At 37.3% G+C, this 15,880-nt stretch overlaps 1 protein-coding gene across 2 annotated transcripts in view; it reads right to left on the reverse strand.

Moving 5' to 3' along the window:
• Positions 1-873: 873 nt before the first annotated feature.
• itpk1b (inositol-tetrakisphosphate 1-kinase b) overlaps positions 874-15,880 on the reverse strand; it is a 50,893-nt gene continuing 35,886 nt past the window's right edge. For both annotated transcript variants that reach the window (XM_067454994.1, XM_067454995.1), the window contains exons 6-11: positions 10,973-11,071; positions 9,372-9,412; positions 8,081-8,246; positions 5,830-5,897; positions 5,570-5,732; positions 874-4,032 (exon numbers count right to left, since the gene is read on the reverse strand). In XM_067454994.1, coding sequence (XP_067311095.1) covers positions 3,713-4,032; positions 5,570-5,732; positions 5,830-5,897; positions 8,081-8,246; positions 9,372-9,412; positions 10,973-11,071 — 857 coding nt within the window. In that variant the 3' untranslated portion in view covers positions 874-3,712. The remainder of the gene's footprint in view (positions 4,033-5,569; positions 5,733-5,829; positions 5,898-8,080; positions 8,247-9,371; positions 9,413-10,972; positions 11,072-15,880) is intronic.

Consider the following 15,880-nt stretch of genomic DNA (forward strand, 5'->3'; position numbering starts at 1 on the left):
TAGAATCGGCAATTGCTGAATGAGGATGGCATTATAATACAGTTAAAATAGCCTTCTGTAAATCTGTTTTCAAAATAAGCTTATGCTCCACTCGTCACATTACACACTACTAAATCTGCCACTTAAAGTCCTCATGAAATCAAAATTGACCCCATTTACTTTGTTAGCACATAATTAGTATTGGGGTGAACAACTAATCAGTGCAAGTTAATACACAGAAAAAAATTCACTGTAATCTTTAATCAAAATCTGAAGTTACTTCTGGTCTGGAAATGGCATTCCTTCTCAGATGACGGCTTAGGTTTTAAAAACCGTAACCACTCCCCTCCAAATGTTAGTCTGCTATGAGCGAGAGATGGAGAGCAGTGCAGAAGTCAAACTCTGCCCTCTATTCAATATTTAGTTTCACTTCGAAATACGTCACAGCACTGAAGAAAGTTCACTTGCTACTTCCGGTTCACCGGGACTTTAATGTTAATCTTGTACATTATATAACACTTACATTTGGCATTTAATGTCCCTTTTGATTGTCATGGCAAAGCATGCTGAGAAATAGAAATCCCATCCCAGTTTCGGTTAAGTTAGTCTAAAAAAAAAAAAAAAAGTTCATAAGACTCGAAACAACAAAACAATTCAGATTATTTCAAATGTGTCATGTGTGAGAACTAGAAAGTTCTAAATACTCATAAAAGTTCATTGGTTTGAACTAATTGTTTGATTTGAGTAGGCTCTACTCCAGCCAAATCATTTTTTTGAGCTAAAATGAATTACCTTTATTCAGTTAATAATAACAACCCTATTCATTTTCATTGTTTTTTGTTTCTTCTCCAGACCTACTTTTAACTTGCCACAAATCAGCAACACCACACAACATCCATTTTACGCACATGTTCAATGATAGAAAGTCATTCAAACAGGAGCAACATGAGTAAATGTGCTGAAAACTTCACTTCTAGCATATGGACACATCTGATATGCATGAATGGCATATAATGGCCCTCCCAGAAAGTCAAACATTGGGGACACTAAAGTAACCAGAGACGATGTCCCATGGTCTTGATGAGTTACGGCCCTATATAAATATGCAAATAAGGGGGCCTGAAATCTTATATGAGACCTGAAACCTTGAGGATGTCAATAAATGATAGGAGACAGAGAATTTAGTAGGTGAGGAGTTTTTCTATTTGATAGCACAATGAAGGCAAAAGTACAGAGACAAAAGGTAAAGCTGTGTTGAAGGCTGTCATTCTCTCTGCCTCTCATAGGACTCAGACTTGGAGCATTTTCGGTTATACAAAACACAACCTTAATCTGAACGACTCCTCATTAGACATATAAACATATTCCACCTCTCTTGATATAAGCAAGCAAGAGACTACACGTCCAAAAAACAAAACAAAAAAACCCAGCTAATTCTCGTTGAAGTCAACATGGCTCAAATTCTTTAAATTGGCATTTAAATGACAATGAGCATTTCGTTTGAATTCCATAACAATGGAGGGAGATATTATAGAAAAAGATCTTGAACACAGTTGGTACACCTATGAAAATATTCATCTTAAAATGTTACATTAAAAAATGGACCCCTTCAGAACAAGAAAAGCATTAACATAAGGTGCTAAGTGCCGATGGAGTGGCTCTAAATGTTCACTTTTATATAAACTGAACAGAATGGGAGCAGATGCTGACGACGGTAGTCCATGTGCACCGCTCTTGTTTACCACATTAAGACATGTCCAATATCTCCACGCATTCATTCCTCTCACAGTGAACAAAAACAAGCTGTTTTCTGTTGGTCTTCAAATGTGTAGGAGTAATCCAAGTCACTCTTTGGGCACTAAGTGGGCGAGATTTCTTTCATAAACATGAATACAAATAAGATGAAATTTTCCAATCTACTGTTAACAACATATTTTTGTTATTGCGCAAAAACTGCTGTGGGATGTCTAAGGGTTCTGTTGCAATATATGCAAGCAAGTGCTGCAAATCACTTTTTGGCTTTATTACATTTGAATTCATGTAAAACTGAATGATATTCATTAGTGCTAAGCAAATTTTGGAACACACCTCATGGCGGTTCACAAAATTCAAATCAGTTTGATTTAAATCAGCAACCAAATGAAATGTTCTGCTAATGGCATGATATATAAAACAAATACTTTGTATTCATTAGTGATTTTTAAACAAGCTAGCAATTATTCCATTCATAACTTGTAGGAATAAGAACAACATTGTACAAATCTGTTAATTTTGCTTTTAACCCAGGAATGGTAACCAAGAATCAAAGCGTTTAACCCTTTGTGGAAGAGATGTGTCCTTCCCTGAAATTAGAACAAGAAAAAAACACACCCAATCCAACATATACACGAACATCCATCTTATACAGTTTGTTCCAATAATCTGAAGCAAAGTCATAAATATGACTCTCAAACCTCGATCATGTACAAAACATTAGAACTTTTAAAGGACCGTCTGCTAAAAAAACATCTCACACCCACACACGTGCATCCGCATGTGCGCGCACACACACTTGCACACACTCAGGGAATGTCAAATATCCTCTTGCAAAAGACAAACTAAACTCAACATTTAGAAGAATTTTTAAGAGAATAGTAGAATTTAAGCCTCTTCGGGATCTTTCATAAAACTATCAAAAATCGGATAGCTCACCCAAAAATTAAAGTTGTGTCATCATTTACTCACCCTCAACACAAACAAAAAAGAGTTTTGAAGAATGTTGGTAATCAAACAGTTTTGGAAAAATTATCAACATTCTTTGAAATATCTTCTTTTGTGTTCAGCAGAAGAAAGAAACTCATACAGGGCTGAAACAACATGAGGGTGAGTAAATGATGGCAGAATTTTCTTTTTTGGGAGAAGTATCCCTTTAATGGTTCTTGACACGGTTCACCTGGAACTTCATCATTCGATTTTTCTCCCACTTCATATAACACCTTATGATATAATGCGTTGAAATGCACGTGAAAAATGTCAGGCGTCACAATGTTTATGGAAAGATGATGAAAGTCTTCCGGAGCATTATTGAAAGATTACGGAGTGTCACAAGATCAAACACAGTGGCACACTGACTACAAAAGCTGCACCCTGGGCCTTCATTTGGCTTACGGAGCAGATTTGCAGACGTTGCACAAAAATATACACTGTGGATTATCACAATATAGGATTGCCACTAAATACAGAGCACAAAGACATTTTAGGTGTCCTGGTTGTTAGATTATCAGGTGTGTTTGTGTTTGGTGTCATTGAAGACACTGATATCAGTTAGTCTTTTCCATCAGCAACAAAAGGAAACCTTCAGAAATCTCTTCCAGCTTAAATATCCAACATGCCTAGTGTGTTCACTTAACCATCCTCCACTGTAACTCAAATTAAAACGGATTTAGATGCTCATCTATGTTGATTTCCCGAAAGTTCACATTACAGTACTGAATTAAGACTAAAAAGAAATAAAATAAAAATCTAATTATTAAAAAACAAAAAAACATATGCATAGGCATAGAAATTAGAATTCAATGCCCTTTATCAACATCATTATGATTCCCAATATAGTTTATTTTTGATTACAGATATATTTTATCAGTATAATATTATTATTATTATTATTATTGTTATTTATTGTATATTATTCACTCTGTCTTCACAATTTGTTCAGGGAAGGATGGCATGGGGTGGGACGGTAGGGAGACGGCAGTCATTGTGATGAGGCTTTAGTGGCTATCGTGGACACGCAGTGCTGTTGAAAGTTGGGGGACATGGCCGTGTTGCAGCCCAGTCTCTGACGAGGGCCTTTTAGACCACCGTCGCCCTCCACGATCCAGGGGCTGCTGTCTGACTCCTTGCCTAGCAAGCCACAGCACTCCTGGGAGGGGACGCAGTTGCGCTCTCCGCCGCCTAAAGCGGGTAGCTGGCTGGAAGGGGGTGGGGCCGGGGGCTCATTGGAGGAGTGGTCTTGGAGGACGCTGATGATGTGGTTGAGGAGGTCATTGAAGAACTCGGGAACGCCCTCATATCCTGAAATGAGAAAAAAAACACTGAAATGGATAACTGGTCATAATTTTTCTTGAGTGCAAATTGGTCAGTGAGAACATGATATTTTATGAGATCCATGATAAAAAATTAAAAAAAATAAAAAAATTCAGATATTACAATATTTTAGTTTAATTATTTATTTTTTATTTTTTAGAGAATTTGATGGTGTTACATTATATTTATGCAGTAGTAACAATAACCTATTAAAGGTTTACTTCAGCAATTAGCATATGGCTTTGTATCAGAAGAAACCCTGGAGTATATTCAAATGACCTCACAGGGCAGCGAAGCATTCTGGGAATTGTAGTCTTTCATCCCATGAGACAAAAACACATTTTCTGTCTTTTCTCAGTCTAGAAGGCACCAAATTAAAAAATAATTTCACATTTCTACTACATTAATGACCCTGTTTAAATACAGATTCATCTTCCCAGCGCTGAAGTAGTACCCCTTTAACCACTTTTTGTGCTTAGCCCTTAAGTCTGGACTCATTTTTAAATATTATTGGTCCCTTTAATTAAATAATTAAAATTAACATAATATGAAAATAAATAGAACATGATATATATACAAATAACTAACAAATATTATCTCTATGAAGAACATATTTATGTCTTAAAGCCAAAACTGTCAAAGTAACATGCCTGGATTTTGTAGTGAAGAAAAAGAAAATCTTATACAAGTGTGTGTGTGTATGTGTGCCCTTGTTTATATTACATTGTCGGAACCAGCCAGCACTTTTCAAAAGGCTTATAAATCATACAGGATGAGTTTTTTTGAGAAAGTAAAAATGCAGAATGTTTCCAGTGATGGGTAGGTGTAGGGGCATGGGCAGTGTGTGTGTGTGTGTGTGTGTGTGTGTGTGTGTGTGTGTGTGTGTGTGTGTGTGTGTGTGTGTGTGTGTGTGTGTGTGTGTGTGTGTGTGTGTGTGTTGGGGGTTACTCCTACCATTGTTGTTATATATTATATTATATTGTTGTTATTTATATTATTTATATTTATATTATTTCCTTAAAAAGTTATGCAGTTTCATTTAAAATTGTAGATTAGTTTATATAGTCAAATTGCATGACCCCAAGAAAACGTCATGCTTTGACAAAGAAAAAAAATACTGTTGATGTGTGACAACAAATTAAATATGTTGAATATAGATATATGCAAGATATAATGCAAAACATATACACTCGCATTTATTACAAATTTGAAGAAACGATTTGCTTGAGAAAGAAAAATTGGAGAAGAAGAATTGGTTCCATTAAATTGGTCAAAAGTGACAGTAAAGACATTATAATGTTTCAAAAGCTTTATATTTCAAATAAATGCTGAAAAAATTGCATCATGCTTAATGGAGTGCATAATAGACTTTTTTCAAAAACATTGTACCGACCCAAACTTTTGAAAGGTAGTGTATGTGGACAAAATAAAAAATTATGAAATGTTCTTCAGGAGTTTTGAACTCTATCTGGCATGTGAGAGTTGCCTTGTGGTTAACAGGATGTTTGTATGAACAGATACACACCAGGGAATGCATTGATGTCAATGACAGCATGTTGGCCCGTCTGGTTGTTAATGATGACGTCGATGCCGAAGAGCGAAACCCCGAGAGCTTGCCGTAGAGATTTGCACAGTTCCCTGATGACATCATCATTCGGGGGCTGGGAAACACCTTCTACATTATCTCGCTGTAAAAAATATACAAATAAAAGTGAAAAGCTTTTGCCAAAACCCAACAGTGTGTCGACTAGCCAAAACTGCAATTTATACAGAACGCCCACTTACAGATGTGAGGTCAGAGGATGACTCCGGCTTGGACACATTGTGGCTATTGAAGAAAATCGCTTTTCTGTCTGTAAAAGCATAAAAAAGCAACCAAATTAGTGCGAAAAAACTGAACACTTTCAGCTGTAAATCACTTTCAGCTGTAAATCATAAAAGTGAAAGTGAAAGGTGCAAGTGCACAGGAAGCCACTAGACAGCAGCAGAGGGCTGCGGTTCAGATGAGAGACTCAAGGCTTCAGGAGTGCCAGGCAGAGAGGGAGAGAAAGAGACAGTGAGGAGGAAAAAACTTAAATCTAGTGCCAGGAGGATGCTGAGATTTATGATCTCCCACTCAAATGGCAGTAAAGAATTCATTAAGGTAGACAGAAATCCACAATTTAGCCTTCCTTTCTTCTGTAGGCAACAAAACATCCCAAATATTTGTCATGGACATTTATTAATCCTAAAAGATAATATCTTTTTGAACCTAAGAAAATATCTCTTCATCTGTATAGCTTCTAAACAGGACTGTATTATGCCACTGAACAGAACAATGGTCTTTACCAGAAAGAGAACCAAGGAAACAAGGCAATAGAATGGCTTCACATGTTTTAAAACACATTTTACCAGAAATTGTACATACAAACCTTAAAATCCTTTATAGTTAATTATATTTTGAAAATGTTCTTATAGCATAAAACTATGCTTTACACTGCTCTATAATAGCTGTGTAGAAACATTATTCCAGTCTATTCCAAAAGTTGTTTTTCCAATGATGGTCATTTCAATTTGAATGTAATTAAACTAAAAGCAAAGTTTTTAAGTATTTTTTTGACTGTGCAAGCCAGTCAAGTTCCTCCACACCAAACTCGCTCATACATGTCTTTATGGACCTTGCTTTGTGCACTGGTGTGCAGTCATGATGAAACAGAAAGTGGCCATCTCCAAACTTTTCCCACAAAGTTGGGAGCATGAAATTGTCCAAAATGTCTAGGTATGCTGAAGCATTAAGAGTCCCTTTCACTGGAACTAAGAGGTCAAGCCCAATCCCTGAAAAGCATCCCACACCAAAATCCCCTCTCCACCAAACTTTACACTTGGCACAATGCAGTCAGGCAAGTACTTTTCTCCTGGCAACAGAGAAGCGTGATTTGTCACTCTAGAGAACACATCTAAGCCTAAATTCAATCTGTTCATCATATAATGTGATCAAGTCTTTACATAAAATTTGGGCTAAACTGCTCAATTCATATGGATTAGATTTACAAACTTTTTGAAGCGTCAAAGTGGTAGCTGTGTAGCTGTCAAAGGAGGGACATCTCAGATTTCATTAAAAGATCTTCATTTGTGCTCCGAAGATGAACAAAACTCACAGGTTTTGAATGACATGACAGTAATTAATGACAGAATTTGTATTTTTGGGTGAACTATCCCTTTGAGTCTTTAATATCCCTTTAACTTTTCTTCCTTCTTAGGTTATCCCTAAGTACTAAGTTTTAGTAATTGGTTCCTCCATCTCAATACATAATACAAAATTGAAATTAATTATGTGACGTTATGGATTCTCATTGACGTTGCATATATAGTTGTAGTTTCTGTGGTTAAATTTGTATTTGTATTGTATTTCTAGCAACTTAGTGATCTTTTAGTCAATAAAATCTAAAAGAACTAAATCTCTAATTTAAAAAAAAATCCTTACGCCTACATGGGATTCTTAGAAATCATTAACAACCTGATCTTTCTTTAGAAATACAGTGCCACTCCTTTCTCTTTGTTTTAATCTTCTAAACAGTGTGTTCTCCCATTTGAATACTGCTTGAAGGCAAGGCACGATGATATGCAAGTGCATTTACATATGTGTGTGCATGTGCACTAGTGCATTGAAGAGTTCAGCATGAGTTCATGAATTCACAGATATGACCTCATGAATTTGCATTAGACTAACAGTTCGCTCTCCCAGTAGCCGTAACTTGTTTGCATGGACTGCAAGTACACTAGCCTATGCAAACGGATCATCCTGTACAGCGGCCAGTGGCAAGAAACCAGAATCGAGTAAGCACTTCTGCCGACAGGGTAGGAGCAAAATACAATTGACTGCTTCCACTGAAAAGTCAGCTATGCAAAGGCATCAGTTATACAGCGGGAATGTTGTAACGTAAATCATGCCTAAACAAACTGAAGGTCCAACTGAGGTGAAAGGAACCATATCGCAGGAGTGGCCTTTCATGGAAATAACATTTATAAAGAGTTGAAGTGTGGGCTGAAGGTTTACCAGACGGTCCAGAGGGGAAGTTCTTGAGTGACGGTCTCTCCACCACAGTGTGCGACTCGCCCACCACAAACACCTTATAAAGCACGGCATTGTGGTTTATAAAACTCTGTATGACACACGGGGGCTTCACATCCTTAAGGTCCTCTGCGTTGAATATTATAGCCATCTGCAGATGAGACAGAAAACTTTAACTTATTAATTCAAAGTGATAAATACACACAAAGGTTCCAAAAGAGTTTTTTTTTTTTTTTTTGCAGTGATACCACAGAAAAAACGAATTCCTTTTTTCAATATAAAGCACCTTTTGTGCATTGGCAAGTGGATGTTAAAGTGCTCCTTTTATGTTTTATGGAGTTATTGTTTCCCAAAAAGAAAAAATTGATTCTGAACTGCCTGAAATGAGTTATCTGTACGTACTTCCTGCACAAACCTACATAGGTTTGAAAGAAATTTACATAATGCCAGCCTATGGTTCTCATTGGCTGCCCGCAACATCTACTTTGCCCCGCCCTCAAACACTGTAGTTGTAGCCGAGACCTGGAAGAATTTGGTTTGTGTTGTCGACATATCGTTTTCAGTGATGCGAAAGCAAATCCACTTATCTGCACTTCAAAAGGATGAGGATCGAATTGATAACAACCAAAGCCATTGCTACGGTTTGCATCACTGTATCAAGAGCCGAGGAAGTTTCTGGAGCTTTCATTTCCGACGTGTGCTGTAAGCAGTATAGACTAGGACTGTTAATAACATCAGAATATAGGCTAACTTCTATCAATATAACCAACGTGACAACCTAATTTGCTGGCTGCAACTCTGCAACTACACAAACAAAGTTACTTAGCTAGGGACTATTTTCAGGCGCTGCGTAATATTATTGAGCCGCTGCACCCATGGTATGTCAGCAAAGTTCCTTGTTTGTTGCACAGGAATGAGAGATGCAGTTCCTAATCATATCGGCCTAGAAAATTGCAACTTTTAATTTTCCGTCAGTCTTAGTAACTACAGAAGAGTCTAATCTGATTCAGAGAGCTATGCCAGATCCGTAGATGGGCTGAATGAAAGATGGTAAAACTCAACTGTTTAATTCTAGGGGAGTTGAAAAAATAAATAAATAAATAAGATTAGATGTTTTCCTTTAAGAGTGTAGAGTTGAACTTTCCAAATCCGCTACTTACGAGGAAGCTCATGTAGGCAGCTCACTAGATTTTGATACAAAGCTTTGTGTATATATTAGCATTTCATGACCTCTGAGGTCATATTTCACAAAAACAGAGTTAGAAAAGATTATTACCTCATGAGAGTTAGTTCCGTGAGCAACCCGTGTTTTGCAAACTGTGCAGGATGAGAAGGGAAAAAACACTCTTATTAAGTCTAGTTAAAAATGCAACTCTTTAAAAATCATTTAATGCAGTGAAAATCATTGTGAAATGCAACCAAATAGCATTTTAGTGACAGCTATTAAGGTGCTGTCATCAGGGTTTTATCAGATTTAAGACTTGCACAAATAAAATTAATACTGTATGTCCATATAGAACATGTTCATGCAATCTTTAAATAAATCTTATATATTAGATTATTTTATAAAAACAACAACTGCAAAACAGGGTAACTGCATTTTTAAAATACTCAAGGCATGTATAATTCAAAATATACTTAAATGTAGAATTATGTAAACTGGGTAAACCCAGCCTGATCTGCGGCGATTTGATTTCGCCCGGCAACTCAGTCTGGAAACCTGTACATTAATTTCTACTGCTTCTGTTACACTTTTGCAGGAACCAATCACAGACTGGCTTATCTGCCTGGCGCGCTATTGGCGGGTTTAACACGATGACAGATAGAGAAACGATGTGTCGTTGCCCGTTGATCACACCTCTTGTGGTCTGATTGGTTAAAGGACTATCCAATTGCGTAGAGAAAATACAGAGCAGACTCCCCAGACCAATGTTTAATTTTAAATTGAGCTTGGTCTGGTGATAGCCAGATAAATTACATACTATTTTATCAATACATACAAAATATTGGTTAATCGGTACTAGATTTTGCAGATACATAATAATTATTTAAAAAATGCAATGTGCACATACTTTGCAAATTCTACTAAAATAAAAATATGAAATGTGTTAAACAATCCCCTCCTATGACAAGGCAGCCATAAAAGAAGCCATAAGTGTATACGTTGAATTAAATGCCAGATACCTTTTATTGAGTAACCAAAATTCCAATAAGAAGACATAATGCGTGATTTAGACATAATGCGTGATTTACACTGGGGCTCTTATTTTCAAATGCTGCATTACTCCCAGCTGCTCAATCATAAAAATGAGGAAGATAAACTATGCACTCTTACAACCATCTAAAACATATTACAATATAAAGACTATAAAGTGTGCATTATGTATTGATCATAAACTGCTCTGAAAGGCAGTCCTACAGAATGTGCAACAGCACTGCATTTTGACTTGAGCGTTAATTAAATCACATTAGGCCGCATCATGATTTCAGTTTTCCTGTACCCAAATTTCAAAACAAATAAAAAGATATTTAAGGCCTTACATTTGAACAAACTGTATTGTAAAGGATTAGAGAAATTTCTGGGAAATTTGAAGGACCGAAAAGGCCCTTTGTCCATTGTCAGTAGTGTAGATGTGTATGAAACACCGCTCACACAGAAGTGACCTTTAACCCAAGCAGATTTCTTTTGGTCAACACGGAAAATTCGCTTGACCAACATGAACCCATTGCGAAATCTGCATGGAGAATTTTTCCTCCCAGATTTTCCCACAAAAATTGGCAGAACAATGGCAAATGTGAGCGCACCTTTAGATTGAGATTTATAGGACATGATGCCTTAACATTACTTTGTTTCAGAAAAGAAGAGGTGAGACTTACTGAAAGGGAATGTAAGACCGTGCTGCTCGATCTGCTCCAGTGTGTCAGGGACACACTCACTGTTCAGCACCATAAATGGAGGAGAACAGATCCTCACATCTGCAGAGAACAAAAGACAGGAAGAGACAGGTGAGTCCTGCTCGAATCTCATATGAATTAAAGAGGGAAAATGCAAGGGTTTGTGAAAGTGCTGCTTGTCCTTTGACCACTGTAACTAAAGAAGTACGTAATTCCCAAAGAACAACTATCCACTACTGATCTTATTTCTCTCAATGGACTGATTGGCTGGCACAGGCAGGGTTGAAATTTGCCATCAATTTGGCGATGATATGACAATATTGAGTGGCTAATGCCACCACAAGAATGTACACAATCCCACGCCTTTTAGAGGCTAAAAAAAAAAATATATATGTCAAACCTGACCTGTCTTTCATAAAGTCAACATGAAACAATTGTGAACATCTTTTCTCTCATTATAATGTAGTGAGTGAAATGGGGTGAAACAGCTTCTCGAACAAGAAAAAAACAGACATTCATGTTAGGATAAAATGTTTTGATTAAGCTTTTGATTCAAGATTATAAAATGCTCGTTTGGTTTAACACCACAATATTAAATCTAACCAATCAGAGCAGAGTAGGAGCGGTTTAGAGACCAAATCCTTGATTGAGCCATTTCATGCTTTTTGTCCATGTTAATTTGATGATGATTTAAGTTATTGAAGAATACCAAGAAATGTACCAAGCACTTAAATACCAAGCAGGAAAAATGTAAATCAAAAAGAAAATTAAATAGGTGAGTAGCCAGCCTTTACAGAAGTAATAATTGATAATAGTAGAAGGTATTGGTAGCGACTCTTAAAGGTCCCGTTCTTTGCGATTCCATCTTTCAAACTTTAGTTAGTGTGTAATGTTGCTGTTAGAGCATAAATAATACCTGTAAAATTATAAAGCTCAAAGTTCAATGCCAAGCGAGATATTTTATTTAACAGAAGTTCCCTTTCAAAGCCTACAGCGAACGGCCGGTTTGGACTACACCCCTGCACTTCCTGCTGTAATGACGCAACTAAAACCGCATGTTGAAGAACCCTCCGCCCACAAGAACACGCAAATTCGGGGGCGTTGTCCTTTTGCTCTCGCAGGTCGAGAATAGGAAACGTTGTTTTTGTAGAGTGTGTTTGTCGCTATGCCATTGAAACGCTGTTATTTTCATCCCGGAGTCAAATCACCTTTGTTTGGCCTTCCCACGGACGCTGTACGTAGAGATCAATGGCTACAGTTTATGGTTAACTCGGTTCCGGAAAATTATAATCACAATTTAAAACTATGTGCAGCACATTTTGCTGAGGACTGCTTCCTCAATCTCAATCAGTTTAATGCCGGATTTGCAGAAAGATTATTCTTAAAAGATGACGCAGTTCCCTCTTTGTCTGGAGAAGGCGTTTATGGTGGACAACCGGTAAGTGTATTTTATTATTTAAGTCGGTTCGTTTAACAGTTTATGTAACTCATGACACAAAGTGCAACGCTTTTTAGCTTTGTTAACTAACGTTAGATGGTAATTGAAACTAATCCGAAAAACTTAGTATATAAAATTGTAGTAATTCATTCAGACACCATCGATTGTTGGTGTTTGTAATGATCAGTTTAAACTACTGAATAGACAGCTTACCATTCTGAAACATCCAGCAAAAGTCTTTCCTGAGCAGGTTGTAATCGATCCTCTTCGATATTCTCCGGGTCTGATTCCGACTCAAATTGATAAGGCAATATAGACATTTTTGCAATAACATTGAGCGCGCGTATGGAATCTACACGTTATGATAAGAGGCGGGACCTTTCCGGGCAACGTGCTAAGCTGCTGTCCAATCACAGCACGGGAAGCGCTGGCCTAATCAGAACTCGTTACGTGTTTCTGAAGGAGGGACTTCATAGTACAAGGAAATCATCAGGCCGTTTTAAGGACAGAGGAAACAGCGGTATACAGATAAGTAAATTGTGTGAAAAATACTGTTTTTTTACACGTGAAACATGAACTCATGTTATATTGCACACTGTAAACATAATCAAAGCTTCGAAAACACGCGAAGAATGGGACCTTTAAAACATTTTTTTTGAAAGGTCCTAATGTCATCAGTAGCCCCTCTGGTTGCTTTACTTCCCTATTTTTTTTTTACCCAGTGGAGAACAATGGACACAAGGCACTGAGCTCTGACTCACTCCACATAAGCGCAGAAATTTGACCCACGGGTTCAAGGCTTTGTTTGAAAATACTGTACTCACTGTCTTTGGGATCACTCTGATGAGCAAACAGAGCGATAGATGGAACAAAGGCGTCAATAGCTGTGAATGAGTAGCTATGTTTGCACATTTCAACTGGAGGCACATTATCGGATGGGGATGAATCATCAAAACAGAGATGCATACTGGGCTTAACTTGGGGATACGCTCTTCTAACTCGGGCCAGTAAGCAACCGCCTAGAGGTTTAGTGAACGAATCTGCTTTGCTGCAGTGGAACTTGCCTTTTGAGTCGGATGCCAGTGTTGTAGTGCTGTTATCTAGGCAGATAAGGCATGTTTTGTGAGCTTTTGATAGAGGGGCACAGGAAATGAGTTGAAGAGTGAAGCCTCAACAGGCCGGTGACACAGCATTGACACAGATATGATCACGGTAAACCGCCTGTGTGGTGAAGTATCAAAACTGATGATAAGATGCTTTCAATGTTGAATAAAGAAAAGGCCGAACATGACTCGGCATCATTATTCCAGCTTGATGCTTTTGTGCAAACAATTTTTCCCCCTTCGTATTCATCAGTAAAAACAAGGTTCAAAAAGCTTTTATTTAAATATTTTTGTCACTTTATATATCAATTTAATGCATCCTTGCTAAATAATTTTTTTTTTTTTTTTATGGTAGTGCATTCATATTTTACTCAGTCCATAGAGGACTGACTCAATAATAATTTACAATTCATCATTACTAGAAACTTCAACAAGAACAGTTGACCGACAAGATCATCACTGATTGGTCGAAGTCCAACATGCAGGAACAAAATTACAAGCTTGTCATTCACTTCCTGTTTTTCTCGTTTTTGAGTAAAATGATGTTATCGTTACTGAAATTTCCTGTAGTGTTGAAATGGAGAAAGCTTTGCTGGCATTCTTATCAAAGCGGGTTAATTTATCCAGCTGCGAGACTTTTGTTCTCCCTATTCCAGAGGAAGCTTAGATAAGTGTTTATGAAAGCCAGTAAAAAGGGCAATGGTGCAATGCATTTCTTGTTTAAGAAGGTTTAGCGGTGTGAGCAACCTTCTATTACCATTTACAAATATTTCAACCGTAATGAGCATTCATACTTGCAAGTTTGTTGAGAAAGTTTTTTCAAACTTGTTACTCAGGCTCTGTTTACACCTGGTATCAAGATCAGATCACAAGTGGATGAAGGAGACACATTCCCGTTTACACCTGGTGTTTTAATCTTTTTTGTCCACTTTTAACCACTTCTGTCCTGACTTCTTCAAGGGGAGGGTCTAAATATATGGGCTTTTTCAGATCTTTTGATCTAATGGATGAAATAAGCTCGCCCAATTTACATATGAACGTAACTTGGGATGACAGAAAACATACGGAGAGCATCAGCGCTCTTACAGCCGCGAGACCACTGCGAACGCTGTGAGTGTGTGTTAAAAATTAGGAATGGTAGAGAAAATTGTGCTTGGTTACTTAATCATTTTCAAACCAAATTCGGGTCTTTAACCGACAATGTTTAAATCCCATCTGGCTAGCTTGCTTCCCAAAATGTTCCCGCATTAGGTCAGTAGGTGGAGAGTAGGCAGTCTTTTGTGGCTGTTCAAACACATTTGTTCCACATGAGCATTTACACTACAAAAGCAATCCGGTTGAACGTGTTTTTGACTGTAAGTGGTCTAAAGTGAACAAGCTCAAATGTTTTAGACCCCTTTTACACTTTTTTTTAACACTTTTTTTGTATTTAGCGTCATCCACTCGTTTATCACTATTTCAGCAATACCACGAACATGTAAAGTTAGTAAACTCTAGTTTTCATGCAATACACACAAGGATACCAAATGAGGACGTTACGCAACTATCCACAAGTATTATTTACACATGTTAGTCAATCACAACCTAGATAGATATTTCAAAAAGACAATTTACTAATTTCTTCCTGATTGTTTAATGTAATGCAGAGAATGTACAGCTACATAAATCTGCTTTAAACCCTTCTTAAACACTTTCCCCATTGACTTGCATTGTGCTTTATTTCTATTTTAGTTTTTTAGTTGATTTTCCAAATTGAGGAAAAAGTTGAGATTATTGACAATCGACTGCACATCACGGGCAAAGCTCTAGATGCGGTTTAAGTACAGACTTCAGTAAAGAGATGTTAAGCAGTTTGTGACTGTTAATACAGTGACTTATTAATAGAAATAGAGATTCCATTTAAATTAGCCAAGAGATGTTCTGTAAATAAAAGGGGAAGAGTAATGAGATCCTCTTTAGCAGGTACAAACGCTTCGTGATGTTCCTGTTTCTGGCTCAGCGAGGGTCCAGGATCAATCTCCGCTCTGTCTAAACACTTCAAACTCTCTGCAGACCTGCCGGAGCCAGCCCAGACTTTATGTGACGTTTATGGAATGTTTAGAACATGTTTATAAAGCATCACTATGGATGGAGAATGGAGTTTTGGCTCTGATCCAGCCGGAGAGCACAGATGGGAAGTCTGATATCATACAAATGGTGGTTTTGTGAAATCTGACATACTGCCTAACTTGTAAAAAAAAAAAAGGTTCAACTGAATCTCTGAGATCACAATTTCGGACAAAAAAAGCCTCTTTTCAACAAGTTTTATTTGTTTGGGTTTTAATTCTGCTAATAAAAGGTATAGTTAAA

This window comes from Pseudorasbora parva, chromosome 10 (assembly GCF_024679245.1).
Source record: "Pseudorasbora parva isolate DD20220531a chromosome 10, ASM2467924v1, whole genome shotgun sequence".
NCBI classification, from domain to species: domain Eukaryota; kingdom Metazoa; phylum Chordata; class Actinopteri; order Cypriniformes; family Gobionidae; genus Pseudorasbora; species Pseudorasbora parva.